Source organism: Eucyclogobius newberryi, unplaced genomic scaffold, assembly GCF_026437365.1.
Source record: "Eucyclogobius newberryi isolate DKJ021-1_F unplaced genomic scaffold, fEucNew1.0.hap1 SCAF_2, whole genome shotgun sequence".
Classification (NCBI taxonomy): domain Eukaryota; kingdom Metazoa; phylum Chordata; class Actinopteri; order Gobiiformes; family Gobiidae; genus Eucyclogobius; species Eucyclogobius newberryi.
In genome coordinates this window covers 3,710,040-3,731,208 of record NW_027315834.1, presented here as the reverse complement: position 1 = coordinate 3,731,208, position 21,169 = coordinate 3,710,040, and the positions used below count along the sequence as shown (strand labels likewise).

At 43.3% G+C, this 21,169-nt stretch overlaps 1 protein-coding gene across 2 annotated transcripts in view; it reads left to right on the top strand.

The window, feature by feature from the left end:
• The first annotated feature begins 14,991 nt into the window (after positions 1 to 14,991).
• The window catches only part of LOC140367861 (MAM domain-containing protein 2-like), a 49,379-nt gene continuing 43,201 nt past the window's right edge, over positions 14,992 to 21,169 (top strand). For both annotated transcript variants that reach the window (XM_072454597.1, XM_072454596.1), the window contains exons 1-2: positions 14,992 to 15,081; positions 20,567 to 20,677. In XM_072454597.1, the coding sequence (XP_072310698.1) occupies positions 15,039 to 15,081; positions 20,567 to 20,677 (154 nt within the window). In that variant the 5' untranslated portion in view covers positions 14,992 to 15,038. The remainder of the gene's footprint in view (positions 15,082 to 20,566; positions 20,678 to 21,169) is intronic.

Sequence of the window (21,169 nt, the reverse complement as noted above, 5' to 3'; positions counted from 1 at the left end):
TGTTTGACTGAGAGTACGCCCACTCTAGGCCACACCCCATTCACCCTAAACTAATCCAAAATAGTTCCAATTAATGATTAGGATCGAGTTTGGCAATTTAATTTATCTGAATTTTCATTGTACATTTTTAATAAAAATATTTTGAGTTTTTTCAATAACTTTTAGGCTTTGTCAACCATTCACTCTCCAATGCAAGTTCCTAGTCTGTGATTTTTGTTCACTGACAATGGCAATAAAAGGTTTTCTGATTCTGTTTTCACACATGTAAATGAATTTTCATGTTCATTTATGTATTACTTTAGTGGAGGGCATATATATACTTGGGCCCCTGACAAAACATCACCCCTGTGGACAGCTGCTGATTTATTCAGTCTACTTCATTTATTCAATGTTGTCCACATGTGATAAAAGGAGCTCTCAAGCTGCTAGATATGTTGTACTTTAAAAGAAAGCTGTCGCCCACTTATTTCCAGTTAAATCAATCATTCTGTAAAGAAGTTTGTTCTCGAAACAAACTGTTTCATTTTTTGTGAAAACAATTTTGACAAAGGTCAGTGTCAGTTGTCAAGGCTTTCCAGCGACGTGTTTAAAGAAAAAACAACTAAACCAAAGAGAAATGGCTGCAGGTCATCTGGAGGGAAAACTGTTGCCCTGTATTTATGTTCTGTTCTTGTGTCCTTATATGGGTTCCCTCCTCCCTCATTTCCTTGTGTTGTATTAATCTTCTATTTGTTTGTTGTATTGTTTTATACCTGCCTTAGGACTGCAGATCAAATTTCAGTTGTAGCTATAATCAGATTTACATTTATTCAACAAGTTCATTCATGTTCATTATTCTTATTAAAAACATGTATAAACAGATGTGTTGTGCATTGATTAAAGATTGACATGATACAAAATGACACACAAGGAAACTGAATATAATGAAATGTTGCTTAACTCCATTATGTAACAGAATTGATGATTATGTTTGTCTCATTTGATAAAAATCGCACAGCAAAAATGGCAAGAAATCTGCATATTGGTCAAATTATATTCTAATAATAACTGAAAAGTTAATAACAAAAATACCCAGACCAAAAACAATATGATGAAGGCGACGATATTACACCTCTAAATGAGCAAATGTAACTTGTCATTTAAATCGGACTTATATCTGATTTCAATTGTTATAATTGTCTAATATATCAGACCTTTACAACATGATACATGTATATTTATAGATGGATATAACAATTCATCATTATACACTACGTAAATAAGTCAGTTCTCAGTCTTTCACGCAGTCTGTGGTCGACGTGCTCGCGCCTGACAAAACCTCATGGCGATGTCGTCACAACGGTGGGAGGAGCTATCCCTTATTCAGGAAGTAATGCGGAAGTAACAGACTTTTTCGGAGACATGCACTGGACTCTCGGTTGGCACTAGGTCATATAGGGAATTGGAAAGGAGGAAGTGACGACAATGCCCGTGACGACATGGCGAGGACGACATGGCGGGAGCCGGGCAGAAGTCACTCTTGGGTCCAAACCTGAAGTTTACGATGCATTTGATGTGTACAAGGACCAAACAATGAGTTCTGGAGGTGGCCTGATTCGAACGTGATTATGATGAGTCTCCTCTGCTTTCCCTTCTGCTTTCATTGTCATCCTGGCTCTTTGTTTTGACATCCGCTGTCTTCAAACGCTATATATATATTTATGATGGTTATTTATTGATCCTTATTTGTATAATAATCCTTCATATAACATGACAAAGACACATGACATGCTGCAGGTCAGGGGTCTGCATTAGAGGACTCTGCATTAGAGGGCTCTTCAAACTATTGTGTATCCTATATTACAATCTTGGCATGTCTTTCATTAACATTGTGAGTAGCTTGTTTTGCATTAGGACCAGACAGTGATGCAGTCACAAAAGGCGCCAGAAGATGGAGCCAAACACTCATCAAAAATGCAACGAAAAAGTGTGAAGAAGTACACAGAAAAATATAATATAATTTATTACTCATACGGCACTACTATCGGGGGGCGGCGGCACTACTATAGGGGGCCTACCTTATTGGATTTTTTTTAATGTTGCTGGCAACACACTTTTATTTGGCCGTAGTGCGTCGTTACGGCCCTTTAGAGCCCTCTTGAGGTTGGCGGATGAACTGCGGTCGGCTGTGTGAAAATAACTAAAAAATATAGCCGCAAGCGGCAATGATCGGCCCTCGCCACGCCGCCGCCACGCCGCAAGAGGAGGGGGCGCTAACGCGCCCCAATTGTCCTTTTATTACGCCTACTGCTGAATCTGTGACGCTGTCACATCTTCTCCCCTTTGTTTTACCATCAAAAAGCAATTTTATTTTGAATTCTTGGCAAAATGTGCGGCTTTGCCGCACAGACACCGTGACTCTTTGAATAAAAATGTGGATATCTTTTGATGGTCCACCCCTGAAGATGAGTCTCACCAAATTTCAGGTTAATATGTCTAACGCCCTAAGAGGAGTTGGTGAAAGTCTAAAGTGTAAACATGTTCTGGCGATTTCCCCATTGGAATAACATGGGAGGTTTTGGTCATCGCTACGGCAACGCCATAACAATTATGACATGGGTCTCATTGACTTTTTTGATGGGGATGCCAAAATTGAGTTGTGTGTCAAATTTCATATAATTTCGCAAAACTAAACATTTAACCTCCATATAAAATCTGTAGGGGGCGCTGTGGCTCCAAATTTATTTATTTCACTTCAAGTAGGTTTAGGGCAAAGAGTTTAACAACTGATTCTAATTTGACGCAATTCGGACTTTATCTGCGCAAACGGCAGAAATGTTAAATTTGGGAGATTTCTGAAATTCTTGCTACAGGTATCAATGTAATTTGGATAACTTTTGATGTCCCACTCCTCAGTAGCATTTTCACCAAATTTCAGCTTTTTAGGGCCAACGCCCTGGGAGGAGTTCGTAAAAGTACGACGTTTGGAAAAACTCCGAAGTCATGTTTAGCCATTTTTGAAGCAATATGGCCGACATTTGGTTGGGCGGACGGCGTTGCCGTAATAATATTTTTTACTTCTCTTGTCACCATCTACCTCTGCGCCAAATTTCATGATTCTACGATCACATTTTTTTTGGGTCAGTTCCCATCTCTCAATGCATTTTTGGTACATTTGGGGGCGCTGACGCGCCATTTTTTTATTTTAAAAAAGGGAAATAGCCAGAATGTAGAGAGGCACGATTTTTAGAGGTGTGCAAATTTTTGTGACTTTTCGTCAATGTTCACTGGGTGAAAAATAGGGGGGTTGGTCCCGAGAAGAAGAAGAAAGAAGAAAGAATAATATTCCGATGCGAAAACAATGTTTCCCATTTTCCAAATATCATAAACTATACATTTTCGGAAAGCGCTCGCGCTTTCCTACCTCATGGACGGGTACTTTCGTTAATTTTGAGTGGGCTCCGCCCACTTTGTGTTTTTGGCCCTCTACACAGTAATAATGTTCAATTTTTGCATTACATGCTTATATGCACGGAACATGCAAGAGATGGGGAACGTATTCGTGAGCTACTTAGCGCAAATGAGTGCTTTATATGGGGATGACGACCGCTTCGCGGTCGTCATCTCAATGTAAAGTGCTCGTTTAGTGCGCACTTTTGCACGGGCTTCGCCCATTTACAACGGTATGTTCCATTTTCCTACTACTAATTAGTATGCACGGGGCGTGCGTGAGTGGAGGAGTGCGTTAGTGAGTGTTTGGAAGTGGGCGAGCGCTTCGCGCTCGATTTCGTGCGCACTACGTGCGCACTTTCGCAGCCGTGCTTCGCACGGCCTTACGAGATTAATAGGCCTCTCGCCAGCTTGTGGCGCTCGGGCCTAATAACAGAAATAATTCTCTCCGGAGTATAAGTCGCACCATGGCCAAAACAATGTAAAAAAAAAAAGTGCAACTTATAGTCCGGGAAATATGGTACTCAGATTGTAAAATACAAAGGATCAAACATGACTCTCCCACTTTACACACATTCACACAAACATATTAAATTGTTTCACTGTATGTTCATTGATGTAGCAACATTTTGCCAAATCCTTTTCCAAAATGTTGAATGTAAACATGTTTAAATGACAGAGCTCTGGGTCAGACTGGTCTGATACTGTCGGTCCTCATCCAAAGCCAGAGCCTGTTAGACTGTCCACATCCTTCTTCTTTTTCTGTGTTCATGGCAGATCTAAAAGTCCATCAGAAGAATGGGGTTCACCTGTGACCAGTGTGGAAAGACATGGAGGTCTGCTTCTGCACTCAAGACACTACAGAACCCACACAGGAGAAAAACCATACGAGTGTGACCAGTGTGAAAACAGTTTTTCTACACCAAGTGCTCTCAAAACCCACACCAGAATCCACACTGGAGAGAAACCTTACAGCTGTCATGTTTGTCAGAAGGCATTTTCCCAGTCAGGCCACTTAATATCACACATGAGAGTCCACACTGTTGAAAAGACTTAGTTTTATCAGATGCATGTATTTTCATATCAAACACCTGCTAATGTTCATGTTTTACAATAAATGAGCTTGTCATCAGGACACAGTTTTTTAGAAATACAGGACATTTCGACTCATCCAAAAGAGTCATTCTCAATCTGTGGATCTAGTTTGAGAATGCAGATATTTATTCTACTCTGAGTAGGCCCCGCCCACCAAGTGGAACCTACTGATGAAGGGTGTTTACAGTTTCACTAAAGATTACTCCTCTTTGTATCCTATCTGTAAAGGGCTATGAAACCCTTTTGTTAGTTGACTTTAGCTCCCTCATCACTTTGTACCTGATTAGCATCAGAATGTCCAGGTCTTCTCCCGCCCCATGGCTTCAAGACACTATTGTATACGACAGGTATATTGAACCTTAAACTTCCAATTTCTGTTCAAAGAGGGATTCTCTTTCTGAACAAAATGGCCGCTGTAGGACATATGTGTCCAAAGAGACCTTTAAAAGACATGACCTTTTCATCATTCAAGACACTGTTGCAGAAAGCAAAGCAAAATGTTGGATGGGTGGAAGAATGTTCCCCATCCCCCATGGACCAACAACACTGTCTTCACCACACCCCCCTCCCCCCCTTTGGGTCAACACCTCTGATAAAGAACACAGAGGACACCAAATGGGTCCAAGGACCTGACCCCTGTGGAGAAGTGGAATCGTCCACTGTAACAAATCCTCTTGTTCTGCTGGATGGAAACTTTCTCAGGATTAAGTCCTTAATGACTGTATTTCACATTTAAAGTGACTTAACGTTTACTGTGTGATCTAAACTTGTAACTAAATCATGCTTTAGTTTAGTTTGCCTTAAGAACTGTGTTTGAAATATGTTTATGTCATATTTAATGTACTTCCTCATGACCTGCTAATGATGTGTGTTCATTGACATTCTTGCAGTATGTTGTTATGGTTACATGTCATTTTGCTGGTTTAAGTTATATTTGTCCAAATTAGGAATATGTTTGACTGAGAGTACGCCCACTCTAGGCCACGCCCCATTCACTCCAAACTAATCCAAAATGGTTCCAAATAATGATTAGGGTCGAGTTTGAAAATTGAATTTTTCTGAATATTCATTGTACATTATTAATTCAATAACTTTTAGCCTTTGTCAACCATTCACTCACCAATGCAAGTTCCTAGTCTGATTTTTGTTCACTGACAATGGCAATAAAAGGTTTTCTGATTCTGTTTTCACACATGTAAATGGATTTTCAAGTTTGACTGTGCGTCCACGTCATCAGGAGTTAAGTTAGTCACATCTTCTTTGATATTAAAATGAAGTTCATGTACAAGCTCCTCCAAATTCCCAACAAGATGTGACAACGGCAATAAGAGATGCACGCCTTTCTTGAAGGGAGTCTCTACAGAGCCGCGGCGCGCCGCCAAAACTGCCGTGTTATTTTGTGCCGGCCGCGCGCCGCGGCTCCTGAAACTGCTGCGCTATTTGACCGCGTTTAGCGCCGTTTTAGACCGTGCCGGGTTAGGGTCAGGGTCAGAGTTAGGGTTAGGGTTAGCCATGAGGCTATATGGCAGTGCCGCGGTTCCTGAAACTGCTCGGCCATTTGACCGTGCCGCGGCTCTGCAGCCTGGGCCTTTCTTGAATACTTTATAAACTAGGAGCTTTAATGTATTAACTTTCACATGTTCATTTATGTATGACTTTAGTGGAGGGCATATATATACTTGGGCCCCTCACAAAACATCACCCCTGTGGACAGCTGCTGATTTATTTAGTCTACTTTATTTATTCAATTTTGTCCACATGTGATAAAAGGAGCTCTCAAGCTGCTATATATGTTGTACTTCAAAAGAAAGCTGTCACCCACTTATTTCCAGTTAAATCAATAATTCTGGGAAGAAGTCATTTCATTCTCGAAAACCCACAAATAAGGCCCAAAAAAAAGTGATTTTATGTTTCCGGTAACATTGGAAAAAAAATCTAAAATCAGGTAGGTAGGTCGGATTTATAAAAAAAAAATCAAATATATTTTTAAATCCTCGCACAGGTTTTGCAGCCAGTTTTCTTTTCTTCGAAGTGAGCGCTTCACATTGAAGTGGCCTTATTGGTGCAAATATTGAATAAAATAGTGATCTAGTAATCACCGCTCTGTTGCAGTGTGTCCGCGTTTATCTCACCGGTTAGATTAACTCGCCGGATGCGGGAGATGGGGCGGGGCTCCGGCTCTTATCCACACCTTGGCTCTGAGGAAATGAGCGAACACGATTGTTTGGTCTTGTAGTTTCCACAAATGTTTCCAATCACTGCGTTCACACGTGCGATCACAGGCAACACAACATCGCTCTGTGACGACTCCTTGCTGGTTTGCTCGCACCACGTTTGTGAAAACAATACGTGGTTTGCTCATAAAACAATTATATGATTAAATCCCACAAGTAAAGCAGGCCTATAACTTCACCGCTGAAACACCGGGCGTGCCTGTCGCCATGGCAGCCAGTCTGCACGTTGACCAACATTTTTTTCAAATAGAGCATCTCGCACAAACATGAATGCGCCCGTTGGTAAAACTTATCAAAAGTGTGGCGATTTTCATATCTTACGATCCCCACAGATGATTTTTTTCCCGCAGCTTTTGGATTCGCTCTCTTTGACATTCTCGAAATGTACCGTCAGTAAATGTGCGATAAAATGTTTAACGTCGGGTTTCCTTTATCCAGGTCAGTCGGGTTACCGTAAACACAATTCTTTCTTCTTGGCCTAAACAAATATCCTAAAACTAATCTACATTAATAGTACATCTACATATTTCTGTGACTTTTAAAAAATATTGTCAAAAGCCAACAAATGCTCAAACTAGTGTCAATCAGACCATCCTCCAACACCAGCTTTACTCTGATTTGTATTCATCAAAGAAAATCTAGGTATAATTTGTGTTTTTCCTCTGTGCAGAGATTGTTTCTGTTTGTTTTATTTTCTCACCGGATGTGACAGAGTTTAGTCGATGTAAATGGGATGGATTTGCAGAAGCTTGTTGTAAAGACCTAGATAAGGTTAATGAAGGTGCAGTAGATGAGTGAAATGACAGTTTGTGTGAAATGATTGCATGTAATGTTCAGTTATATATTCCAGAAAGGAAAGGCCCAAAACAAAAGGTATGTGTGCCATGGTGGAACAAGGAGTGTAGCCAGGCAATTAGGAAGAGGAATAAAGCATATAAGAGACTAAGGAGGCAGCCAATTGAGCATAATGCAGTAGAATATATGAGGCTAAGAGCTGTTGCAAGGAGAGTTATTATTAAGAGTGCAAAGAAAGCATGTTGGAGGAAATACTGTGGTAAGCTGGGTGCGGAAACCTCTGTTCATGAAATATGGTCAGCTGTAAGACAAATGTCAAGGATTAAACGCTTGAGATATGTTCCGCTGTTGGAAAGTGATGGAGTTGTAGCAGTCAACGATAGGCAGAAGGCAGATCTTTTAGCCAGAGCTTTTCAGCTCGTCCACAGTGGAGCAAACTGAAGCGGAGAGAAAATGGCGCAAGTCAAACCTCCAAGTTCATTATGAAATTTACACAGGAAAAATGTCTGCACTAATTTCCACGTCCAAGTGCAATGAGTTTGCCACATTCTTCAAGGACAAGGTCCAGAACATTAAGAACACCATCAATCCCACAGTGCAAATACCAATTCAACAGCCAGTCAAACATGTGGAGCTGACTCAGTTTGTACCTGTGACTGAAAAAACTGTCCAAGAGACCATCACCAGCCTGAGCTCTTCTACCTGCTGCCTTGACATGTTGCCCACTAGACTTTTAAAGTCCGTGCTGAGTAGTTTGTTGACTCCACTCACTGAAATAGTCCACATGTCACTTGAATCCAGAACATTCCCAACGGCCTTGAAAACTGCGGTTAAGCCGCGTTTATGAAGAAAAATGTTTTGAAATTGAAATTAGATTTATATTTCGTCCGCCTGTTCAATATATTTAATTTAAAAATCCATAAACCAAGTAATAAAATAACTGCGGCCTTATTAAGCTGCGGCTAAAGAAGAGCAGCCTCGATCCCACAATACTAAAGAACTATCGACCAATTTCAAACTTACCTTTCCTAGGAAAAGTTCTTGAAAAAGTAATTTATCAACAGCTTATTCAGTTCCTCTTAATAATTGACTCCTTCGATGTCTTCCAGTCCAGTTTTAGATCGCATCACAGCACTAAGAGGGCTCTCATTAAAGGTGCCATAACATGCTTTTTTTCACGTTTCGTAGTCTATCCTAAGTGTATAACTGATAATAATAATAAGGGTTGTGCAACACCCTTAACATAATAGTTAAGAAATATCACCCAGACCTTGGACCCCCTCACCAACCCGGAAATGCAGACGGCTTGGTTTGATATTCGCCCCCACCCTTGTGAAGAGCGATCTGGCTCCCCCGCCCAACCCATGACGTAGTCTCAGAGCGCATGTGTGCCCCGCCCACCCGTGACGTAGTGTGTCCCCCACAGCTGTTAGCTCCGCGATGCGCAGCTCCGCGCCAGTGAGTGAGAAACGATAGAACGTCAGATCAACACTACTTTGAGACTAAATAAATCTGGTGTTTATTCTACAGTGTGCGCAGAACAGATATATCTATAGATCTCTATATATATATATATATATATATATATATATATATATATATAAGTCTTGTCCATCGCGCTCTTATTTCCTGGTTTCTCGGTATCGGATAGAACTTCCCGTTTATTTTCCCAGTTGCTGCGTCAAGTGCCACATAAACCTTCACCATTGTGATAATAGTAAAGAGTGTGATATCATTAATGAAGTTTTGGGCCTCTTTGAACCGTGTTTCGTCGTAAATCGAAGCAGAAAAACTCCGGGCTTGTAGGGAGACACGAGCAGCGCGGAGCCGGGGGGAAGGGGGCGGGAGGCGGCAGGCGGCAGGTGGAGGCGGGTGGAGAGGGGGGAGGGGGAGGGTGAGGGGGGATGATGACGTCTGCCTGTGGTTATGACGCGGTCTTGTAGTTTGGAGATTCGAGGAAAGGAAATAGTCTGTAATATAGCTAAACACTGCGGGAATCAATCAAAAAAAACACTCTGGACATATATGAAGCACAAATAGCAATGAAAGAAGGTTAAAAGCTCTGAAAAGTCGATTTTGCATGTTATGGGACCTTTAAAGGTTGAATGGACGATTTATTTGGCCTAAATTTTAGTCTTATTTCCTCGTGGCGTGGACTGCCGATTAGTCCTGCCACGTATTAATCATAAAACGAACCTACCGCTCACCTGCAGCTGCGTGTGGCTCGTCCTCCGAGAGCAGCACGTTTCCGCGTGTCTAAGCGCATTGATCTATCATAATATAGTTCCCTCAGTGTACGGGACAAAATTAGGATGGAGATAGACTGTTCGAGTTGACTCATAAGCGACGGAAATCTATGGGAGACGAGCGATGCGATCCGTCGCGCTACTAAACAAACGCACGTGTGTGTTGTATCAGTCTGCACAGGGGAGTGCGCATGCACACTTCCGCCTGCGTTCTCAAATCGCCGAAAAATCGTCCATTGCGCCTTTAAGGTGACAAATGACAAATGGTAAGGCCTGTTTTAGGCCTGCTGCATTTGACACTGTCGATCACAGGATACTTTTACAGAGCTTAGAGGACTGGGTGGGCATCACTGGTATGGCCTTAAATTGGTTGAAGTCCTTCCTTGAAAACAGGAAATACTTTGTTGAAATTGGTGTCTCTGAGAGCATGGCATTGACCTGTGGGGTGCCCCAAGGGTCAATCCTTGGACCCCTTCTGTTCAATCTGTACATGCTGCCGTTTGGAAAGCTAATACGAAACAGTGGTGTGTACTATCACAATGATGCAGACGAGTCAGATCTATGTTTCACTATCGGCAGGTGAATATGGACCAGTCAATTCACTCTGTCATTGCCTTCAACAGATCAGTGTGTGGATGCAAAACAACTTTCATCAGCTGAACTCAGACAAGACTGAAGTCATCGTCTTTGGCCACAGAAACAAAGAGAAAGCAATCACCTCCAGTTTCTCACTCTAAAACCCGTAGACAAGGTAAAAAACGTAGGAGTAATAATAGACTCAGACCTGAATTTCTACCACTACGGCCTTAATATTATACAGTTAGAGCTCTCCTGTCAGAAGTCAGAGGACTTTTAATGCACGATGACCACATTGTTATTCCCCTCTCAATGCAAAAGACTGTACTGTCACAAATACATGCGGGTCATCAGGGACTCACAAAGTGCAGGAAAAGAGATAACATGTCAGGGTGGTGGCCAGGTGTTGGGAAAGACATTGCTGAGCTAGTCGACTCATGTGAGTTTTGCATGAGGAATAAACCAACTCAACGAAAAGAACCACTGATTACCACACCCCAAACGCAAGGTGCTTGGCAGTAAATAGCAGCTGACTGAATATTATTCACGCTACATTGAGATTTCACATTTATCTACCACAAGCAGTTACTGAGTAATTTCAAAACTAAAGTGCATGTAAGGTGGGATATTCCGCTAGAGCTAGTAACATATAATGGTGAGATGTACAACTTCCAGCACACGACGTCCAGTCCTCACTACCCACAAGCGAACGGAGCGGCTGAGAGGAGCGTTGCCATCGCCAAGAGAATCCTGCAACAACCAGACCCACAGCTCGCCCTGCTCAACTACAGAGCTACTCCTATCACTGCAACAGGTCACAGCCCAGCTCAGCTCATGCTTGGCCGTGAGATCAGGACCACGGTGCCTGCGTTGCCCCAGCAGCTTTGTCAAACTGCAGTTGATCATAAAGCAGTAAGAGTTAAAGACCAACAGACTAAATCTGCCCACCGCTTCTTCTACTACAGGCGTCATTCAGCCAGGCCTTTGTCAACACTGCAGTCTGGCCAGAGTGTTACAGTGAAGTTGGACGAGGAGAAGGGTTGGAAAACACCAGCAAAAGTCATTGCAACAGCACCAGAGCCCAGATCCTACATTGTCCAAACTGACCAAGGAACTATTTCTCGTAGGAACAGGAGGCAAGTGCCTGAGCCAGCAACCCACGATACAGCAAAAGAGACGAGTGACTGTGACATCACTGAGCCAGGTGCTGTGCCTGCTGCCACTAATGCATCTGTGCACGGTGTTCCTAATATTCCAAAGGTTTCTGGCACCAGCAGGAGGCCGGTCCATGTTTAGTCCTGACACTGGCACCAGCAGGAGGCCGGTCCATGTTTAGTCCTGACTCTGGCACCAGCAGGAGGCCGGTCCATGTTTAGTCCTGACTCTGGCGCCAGCAGGAGGCCGGTCCATGTTTAGTCCTGACTCTGGCACCAGCAGGAGGCCGGTCCATGTTTAGTCCTGACTCTGGCACCAGCAAGAGGCCGGTCCATGTTTAGTCCTGACTCTGGCACCAGCAAGAGGCCGGTCCATGTTTAGTCCTGACTCTGGCACCAGCAGGAGGCCGGTCCATGTTTAGTCCTGACTCTGGCACCAGCAGGAGGCCGGTCCATGTTTAGTCCTGACTCTGGCACCAGCAGGAGGCCGGTCCATGTTTAATCCTGACTCTGGCACCAGCAGGAGGCCGGTCCATGTTTAGTCCTGACTCTGGCACCAGCAGGAGGTCGGTCCATGTTTAGTCCTGACTCTGGCACCAGCAGGAGGCCGGTCCATGTTTAGTCCTGACTCTGGCACCAGCAGGAGGCCGGTCCATGTTTAGTCCTGATTCTAGCACCAGCAGGAGGCCGGTCCATGTTTAGTCCTGACGGTGGCACCAGCAGGAGGCCGGTCCATGTTTAGTCCTGACTCTGGCACCAGCAGGAGGCCGGTCCATGTTTAGTCCTGACTCTGGCACCAGCAGGAGGCCGGTCCATGTTTAGCCCTGACTCTGGCACCAGCAGGAGGCCGGTCCATGTTTAGTCCTGACTCTGGCACCAGCAGGAGGCCGGTCCATGTTTAGTCCTGACTCTGGCACCAGCAGGAGGCCGGTCCATGTTTAGCCCTGACTCTGGCACCAGCAGGAGGCCGGTCCATGTTTAGTCCTGACTCTGGCACCAGCAGGAGGCCGGTCAATGTTTTGTCCTGACTCTGGCACCAGCAGGAGGCCGGTCCATGTTTAGTCCTGACTCTGGCACCAGCAGGAGGCCGGTCCATGTTTAGTCCTGACTCTGGCAACAGCAGGAGGCCGGTCCATGTTTAGTCCTGACTCTGGCACCAGCAGGAGGCCGGTCCATGTTTAGTCCTGACTCTGGCACCAGCAGGAGGCCGGTCCATGTTTAGTCCTGACTCTGGCACCAGCAGGAGGCCGGTCCATGTTTAATCCTGACTCTGGCACCAGCAGGAGGCCGGTCCATGTTTAGTCCTGACTCTGGCACCAGCAGGAGGTCGGTCCATGTTTAGTCCTGACTCTGGCACCAGCAGGAGGCCGGTCCATGTTTAGTCCTGACTCTGGCACCAGCAGGAGGCCGGTCCATGTTTAGTCCTGATTCTAGCACCAGCAGGAGGCCGGTCCATGTTTAGTCCTGACTCTGGCACCAGCAGGAGGCCGGTCCATGTTTAATCCTGATTCTGGCACCAGCAGGAGGCCGGTCCATGTTTAGTCCTGACTCTGGCACCAGCAGGAGGTCGGTCCATGTTTAGTCCTGACTCTGGCACCAGCAGGAGGCCGGTCCATGTTTAGTCCTGACTCTGGCACCAGCAGGAGGCCGGTCCATGTTTAGTCCTGATTCTAGCACCAGCAGGAGGCCGGTCCATGTTTAGTCCTGACGGTGGCACCAGCAGGAGTCCGGTCCTGACTAATCATGGTTAAGAGGTCCGGTGCGCCTAGTGCGAGACGGCACTGAAAGTTTCCTGGAGAAGGTAATTCCAGATTCCAGTTCAAGTTGTAAAAAATATTGGGACTCTTTACGATGGTCCAACAACAATAATTAGAAATCAATGGTCACCTGACGGATCCACCGACTCTAGAAAGAGGGGTGAGGCAGGCCAGACGATGTTCTGCTATAATTGACCAAGCCATTAATTTCCATCCCCCAATGAGATGCAATTTCTGGGGGACCTCCATTGCCCTTTAGAAAGACCCATTTAAGTGGCAAACGGAATCACTGAGAAATTTGGGTGTGGTCCTACATAAAGATCAAGCAACAATTATGGAGAAAAATCATATCCCTCTTTTTACTAATATTAAAAAAGGACTCTTATCCTATACTTAATTTAAGGCAAAGGATTAAAACCATACAAATATATGTTTTGCCTACATTTCTTTACCTTATTCCAGACTCTTCCAGTCTCCAACCGGCTGTTTGATGAGTGGAATAAAACAATCTCAAGATTTGTCTGGTGAGGTAAAAAAAACATGTGTCTGGTTCAAAACTCTACAACCATTAAAGGAAAAGCAGGCTCGACTTTGCCTTGTCTGAAAAATCACTTTGTTTCAGCTCAAATCAGGGCGTTGCTGTACTGGTGTGACCCAGAATATGAAGCTCAATGGAAAAATATGAAGAGTTTTGTTGTGCCGGTGTCATTTGGAGAGTCATTTGGAGAAAGTGGAGACATGAAAGGAGCTAATCAAAACATATAACCTCAGCAAAGATGTTAAAATCACTGGTTGGCTTATGACCAAGGATTTGCACCCAACAGCACATATTTGAGATTTAAAGTCTGGATTACAAAAGGTAAAAACGTTTTTCTCCAGATTGTAAAAGAAAATCAGACATTTAACAAAGCAACAGCCACCGTAATCCTTTGATTGAATTATTCGTTAAAGCTTATAAATCCAAGATTTCAAGGGGAATAATACTAAAATCATATAAATGTTGATTATTCAGGCAGCCACTCTGCTAATTATATTACAAATAATTTTAAATGGACAAAGAATGGGAAAATATATGTACTTCTTAGTGGAGAACCACAAAATCACATTTTCTGTTGGAAAATCTATCACCGTGTCAAAATGGCCATTATTCACAAGGAAACGCAACTGTTGGAGAAACAGCGCCACCAGGAGGCAAATGACTATCACATGTTTTGGGACTGTCCTGTTGCTCAAAAATATTGGACTGAAATTAACAATGACTGATTTTGACATTGACGTCCCAATTGTGAATGTGGGACAATGGATGGAAATTAGCCCATGTTCATTATCATGCACTTCTAACCAAAATGAATAAACAGAATAAGTTATAATCAGAAAAACATGATGACCTGTCATCATGTTTGGAATCTGGCACTTTAAATTGAGGAATTAATGATAGAAATATTTAAGTTTGCAGTAAAGTGTTGTGAGGCCCCTCAGTGCAACCTGCCTCCCTGCAGCACCTCCCTCCCTTTGGCCCCTCCCTGTGGCTCCTCCCTCCCTCTGGCCCCTCCCTGCAGCACCTCCCTCCCTCTGGCCCCTCCCTGCGGCACCTCCCTCCCTCTGGCCCCTCCCTGCGGCACCTCCCTCCCTCTGGCCCCTCCTTGTGGCTCCTCCCTCCCTGTGGCCCCTCCCTGCGGCCCCTCCTCTGAGCAGCTGCGTGCGTGTGCTGGACGCCTGCAGGCTCTGCTCTGTCTCTCAGTCCTGGCCCACATGTTGGTGGAGATGCTGCTTCTGCTTGTCGTGTTTGGGGCTGGTGAGTTACATCTGCACTTGCTTAAAAAGCTTGACTAACCAACCTAAAAATGTTCTTTTATGTCAAAATGTCATGAGGATAAAGTGTTCTCTGGCTGCACTACAAAGTCTGAGCATGCTTTTGTGATAAAGTGGTAATTTGGTTGACTCTCTTTTTCTTGTTTTTTTCAAAGTATACATTTTTGTGTGTGAATCTGATTGGTGGTTAGTACCATTTGTTAAAGTAAAAGCTGTTAATGAGATTGTTGTCTTTCTTGATTTGACTTGCTGAGTCAAAGCAGGAACATTAATGTAGACTTTGTAGATCTCAACTTTGCAAAGAACAATTGAACGAAGAAGAATCAAGCAGTTTGTTTTTTACATTTTGAAGAATGTAAAAACAAACTGCTTAAAGGTGCACTATATACATGTTTTCAACTGGTTCTAGTCCGTTTTTCTTGTTGCTGAAGTCTGTCATCATAACAAATGTTTTCTTAATATATAAAACCTAAATTGAACCTTTTTGAAATCGCATCTTTAAATCATGAGGCCGAGATGGGGCTAAAGCTAGAGCAAACAGGAACATTAAATGGAGTAATTGGAGACTTTAAAAGATGACATAACTTAACAAATGCCTTTCTTGAAAAGACTACTCACTACAGGATTTGGTAAATGCTTAGACAGATATGGTTTTATTGTCCTAAAGGGAAATTTGTTTCTGAAGATGTCAAATTCCACATCATAAACGTACAACAATAGACAATTAACAAAATGACCTTTACAGAAACAGGCTAAAGGATGGCTGGCGATGGCTGATGGTACAAGTGTCCCACCTGTGGCAGGAGCAGAAAGAGGTTTCGCTCAGCATATTGGCTCAACACACTGATGATGAGTTTCAGCTTCCTTTGAGGACTTCTCACCATTAAAAACTTACATTATTTTGTGTGGAATTGCTAATTACTATGGCAACAGTACAATAGCTCTTATTGTATTGTTTGGCCCTGAGTCAGTGTTTTCTCTTATCCAATCATATCGCTGCAGTGTTTAGCTACAGTGGACCTGGAGCCCGTCCACGCTTGACCCATACTCTGGAACATTCTAAGCAAAGCAATAATTCCTGCTGAAAATGTACTTAGTGCACCTTCATGAAATATAGGCTAATTGTTAAGCAGATGTACTATCACAAAGTGCACATAGCTCGATGCCCATTACGAGTGGCCAGATGTGTGTGAGAGGAGAGTGTTGGCCACATGCTGGTCCTCTGCTGCTGGCTCTGGTCCTTGTGCTGGCTCAGGGCTCAGGGCTGAAGGCTCAGGCCCTGACTCATGATTCATACTCACCATAACATCCACGGATTTCCATATGAGCACCAAACCAAGCATTCAGTTTTCATTACTGCTTCAATAAAGTGACCGTCAATTACCATAGTGAGAGTACTCTGTTGTGTTCTTCTGAGGTAAAGCTATGCTAAAGCAATATGTTGGCTAGAAGTCCACCAGTTTGAGAACATGGCTATATGTGGATATACTGTTGGCAATGGGCTAGTCAGAGTTGAATTGGGTTTATTTGTTTGAGCAGGTTGAGTCCTGGTAAAGTCATGGTCCAGCCCCGGGGGCCCTGCCTGCGTGCTTTCTTTTTAAATAGTCCCAACTCAGGGAAAATGAATTCCCCACAAGTTTGGTGAGCATTATGTAAGAATGAAAGACATGCTTTTGATACTGATATATTTCTCATGGCTGACTGGACAAGGTTCCAGACCAAGACGGGTCTACTTATTCAATGAAACATTGTTAGCATAATTATAGATAGCATTTAGCTAAAAAAAAAATAATTTTTTTCCCACTTTGACAATTTTTGTGAAATGTACAACTGTACCTCATCTATAGTTCCATAACTGTTGCCAAGCCAAAGGGCCAAAGCTTGTCTAATAGGTTGTGTTCATGTTCTTAGATGGCGGGAAATCCTTTGCAACCCGATGGAATATTGGCAGTTTTTTTGGAAGAAATATCCAAGATAGAAATCCACAAATGTTGAACCTTATCACTTTGGGATGTGCAAACCTGCAATTATAATCTCATGTTTTAAAGGTCTTTAATTTTTTCCTTTTATTAAAACCATTTGGGAAACATACATAAGGTGTAGAAACATAAGGTAAGAAATTATAAAAGCAGATAACAAAAAATAAAACAAAGCAAGATAAAGAAAGAAATGTACAATATAATCTTTTGATTGAAGAAAACATTAGCAGTGAACTTAAGATTTGAGGGTCTGATATTTAGTACAAAAAGTAGTATTATTACTGGTTGATGCACATAGCATTGTGGGTAAATATAGTTAAGCAAGAGAGAAACAGAGAAAACAAATGAGTAGTATTGAGAAGAAGTTGTAGAAAAAGGTTCAGTTGTATCATCTGGACTTTGTTTTTAGAAAAACAGCATTTTGACTCCCATCCAAGAGTCATTCTCAATCTGCGAATTGAGTCTGTGAACTCAGATATTCATCCTACTCTGAGTAAGCCCCACCCGCCCCGGTGGGCGGGGCTTACTCAGAGTAGGATGATGTAATGGGCTGTCTACATCCTATTGTAACTGACTTTCACTTCCTTCTCACAGAGTACGTGATTAGCATCAGAATACCCTTGACGTCTTCTGCTCCAGGGTTGAATCTTAAACATCTACGTCTCTTTAAGGAAGGATTCTGTTTTTGAACAAAGATTGCCTCTTTAACTCCTCTTTCAAACCATCTTTTCTCCTGCTCAGAATCTTCTCCTCACTGTCTTTGATGGAGTGGTTTGTGGCTTTAAGATGCAGATGCACGGCGCTCTGTGGTCCTGAACTCCAGTGTCTTCTGTGCTGATAAAGCCTCTTGTGAAGTGGCTGTTTATGTACCACCCTTCACACTTTTCTTCACTGCATTGGATAGAATAAACTACATTGCTCTGTTTTTGTGTCGGCATCTTGTTCTTGGGGTGAACCAGTTTTTCTCTTGAAGTGTTGCCTGGTTTAGAATAAACAGGTATTTTGTGTTGTCAGGATTCATTGATGCCATGCTTTCTAATAATGTTACCTAACAGCAGCTTGAATAGGATAAATAGGATTTAGCTGGGAGTAGCTCTACTGCGCTACTGTTTGTTAGCCTGGCTACAGTGCTGAAAAGAAATATAGTGTTATTTTTGTTCACTTTAAATTTGTCAACAAATGATAGTATGTTTGATGGGTTTAGGAGTGAGTCAGAGGAGTAATATAGAGAATTATTGTTGTAGCAGTGCAGTGTGCATACGTATTCAGCCTTCATGAGTCAATACTTTGTGGAACCGCCTTTCTTTGGGGGTTTCTCTGTACTAGCTTTGCACATCTACAGACTGTAAGTTTTGCCCGTTCTTCGTTGCAAAACAGCTCAAGCTCAGTCAGATTTGAATCTAGAGCAAACTTGCCACTTATTCTTCATTGGATTTAGGTCTGGACTTTGACTGGGCCATTCTAACATGAATATGGTTTGTTTTGTTTTGTAGGTTTTATGTTTAGGGTCATTGTGGGGATGGTGTGTTCAGAGTCATGTGCCAGTCATGTGTTTTTGTCACATAAAAGGTTTGGCTTTTAAGGCCAAAAAGTTCATTTTTGTCTCTTCAGGCCAGAACATCTTTTTCCACATGTTTGCTCTGTCCACCACATGGCTTCTGGCAAACTGCATGTGGGACTTCTTATGGCTGTGGACCTCTGCAGAACTCCAGAGTTCCCAGGGGCCTCTCGGCTGCATCTGTGGTCAGTGCTCTCCTTGTTCGGCCAGTAAGTTTTGGTGGAAGGCCATGTCTTGGTAGGTTTGTAGTTGTGCCAGACTCTTTCCATTTCCGCATTATGGATTGAACAGTGCTCCGTGAGGTGTTCAAAGCTTGGGAGATCTTTGTACAACCTAATCCTGCTTTAAACTTCTCCCCATCTTTCTCCTGGTCCTGACTGGTGTGTTCCTTGGACTTCATGACGCCGTTTGCTCCACAACATTCTTTTAACAAACTCCTGTGGCCTTCATGGAACAGCTGCATTTACACTGAGATTAGGTTACACACAGGGGGACTCCAAATGTTGACTCTGATTTTTAATCTGTAAACGGTTGCAATATGAATCATTTTGCACTCTGCATTATTGCAATTTGTTTCTTTTTTAAATCTAGAAATCATGTATCTTTTCCTTCCACTTCACAATTGTGTGCAACTGTGTGTAGCTGGTTCACAAAATCACACTAAACGTTATTTAAGTTTGTGGTTGTACCTTGACAAAATATGCAAGCCACTGTAACCTTACAGTCCTTTCAACTGACAACGATAATGTCTTTGGAGTTGAATAATGACCCCATTTACACAATATTTATTGAAGATAAGATAAGATAAGATAATCCTTTATTGTCCCACATGGGGAAATTTCATTGGTGCAACGCAGGTAGATACAGAGGTAGATACAGAAGAACAGATCACTTATAGGAAGTCTGAAAAACACTTTCAGTAGAAGATCTCCTATAAATAAATAAAAACTCCCATAGACAAATAAATACATAAATACCATTGCATGTGATCCCGACAGTAATTGCACATGAATATGTGTCACGACAGCACATAGATTGCACATGAATTCCAACAGCAATTGCACATATGACAGAATTGCACATCAGTATTAGGTTAGGTCAGTATTGCGACGGGATAACGTGACGATCTCCGGGTAAGACGACTGTTCTCCGCAGTTTCATGAGTTCCTCCTTTGTGGAAACGCGGTACGGCGCCGGCCGGGGGGCGGGGCCGGAGCAGGGGGGCGGGGCCGGAGCAGGGGGGCGGGGCCGGAGCAGGGGGCGGGGCCGGAGCCGGGGGACTCAGAGCCAAAACACATCGCAACGACACGACGAAAACACTCAATCCAGCCGAATAAAGTCAAAACAAGTTAATTTAAAGCGATTCCAGTGCGTGTCCCGATCGTTCGTGAAGTTCCTCTTTCATATAAACGTGTATATAAACGTGTACATAAACGTGTACATAAACGTGTATATAAACGTGTATATAAACGTTTATATAAACGTGTACCGACGACACGCCGTACTTTAGCGCGGCCGGAGGGCGCGGGGGGGGGCTGGTGGGCTCGCTCGGAGCTAGCTCACGTCACAACAACACAACGAACGCAACGAAAAACGCTCAAATCCAGCCGAAAAAAGTCAAAAACAGTTGAATTAAAAAACTATTCCAGCGCGTGTCCCTATCGTACAGTAAAATAGAAAAAATATACTAACTATATTTACAAAATATAGGAGATAAAGCACAATAAGTGTGAGAAAGACGAGAGAGCGTTTACACCGGGCTGCCAGCTGTACCAGCGCCTTATGACGTAAATTTAAGGTGCATAGCCACACCGACAAGTTCCCTCTGATCTAAATACTATGATAAATATTCATGATATGTATGATCCCACCAAACAATATCATTCTAACGTGTCTAACCACCAATTTGCCTGTTTGTGCCGTGTGTGCAGCCATGGCAGGGGGACACAGCCAGCCGGCCCCAGGCTCCTGCAGCTTTGAGAGCCACACGTGTGAATACACCTCTGACCCGGACTACAGCCCCTGGAGCCTGCACTCAGAAGGTACAGCGCCACCTACTGTTCATGCTACACCTACAAGGACTACAAAAGAGGAGGGTGGTCCGTGGGGTCCGTGGGGTCCCGATTTTCTGCATCAGCGCGAGGGGAAGATGTGTAATTACGTCGACGGTTCCGCGTGGAAATTAGCAGGATTTCTGAGCGGCGAGCACTACTGTCTGCAGCATGCAACATGAGCGGATGGCTGTGGATGAATGGCACATGTTATATTGGCGTTTCCTCATCATTACCTTACTTAGGACAAGTCGTAAGTCAGTCGATTCAGGCGTGTTTGAGTAACCTTGTATTTTCCTGCATTTGAGGTTTGAGTCCTCAGTTCAACCCTCTATCTCTGCCCACTGCTTTTACTGCATTTACTGTATGTAGAGTTAAAAATCAATGACCCTAATATATGTACATGTTTCTTTGTCCCGGGAACTGTGTACAAAATTGACATATTGTATGTAAAGAACAAAATCAACAACCATTTGGTTATTT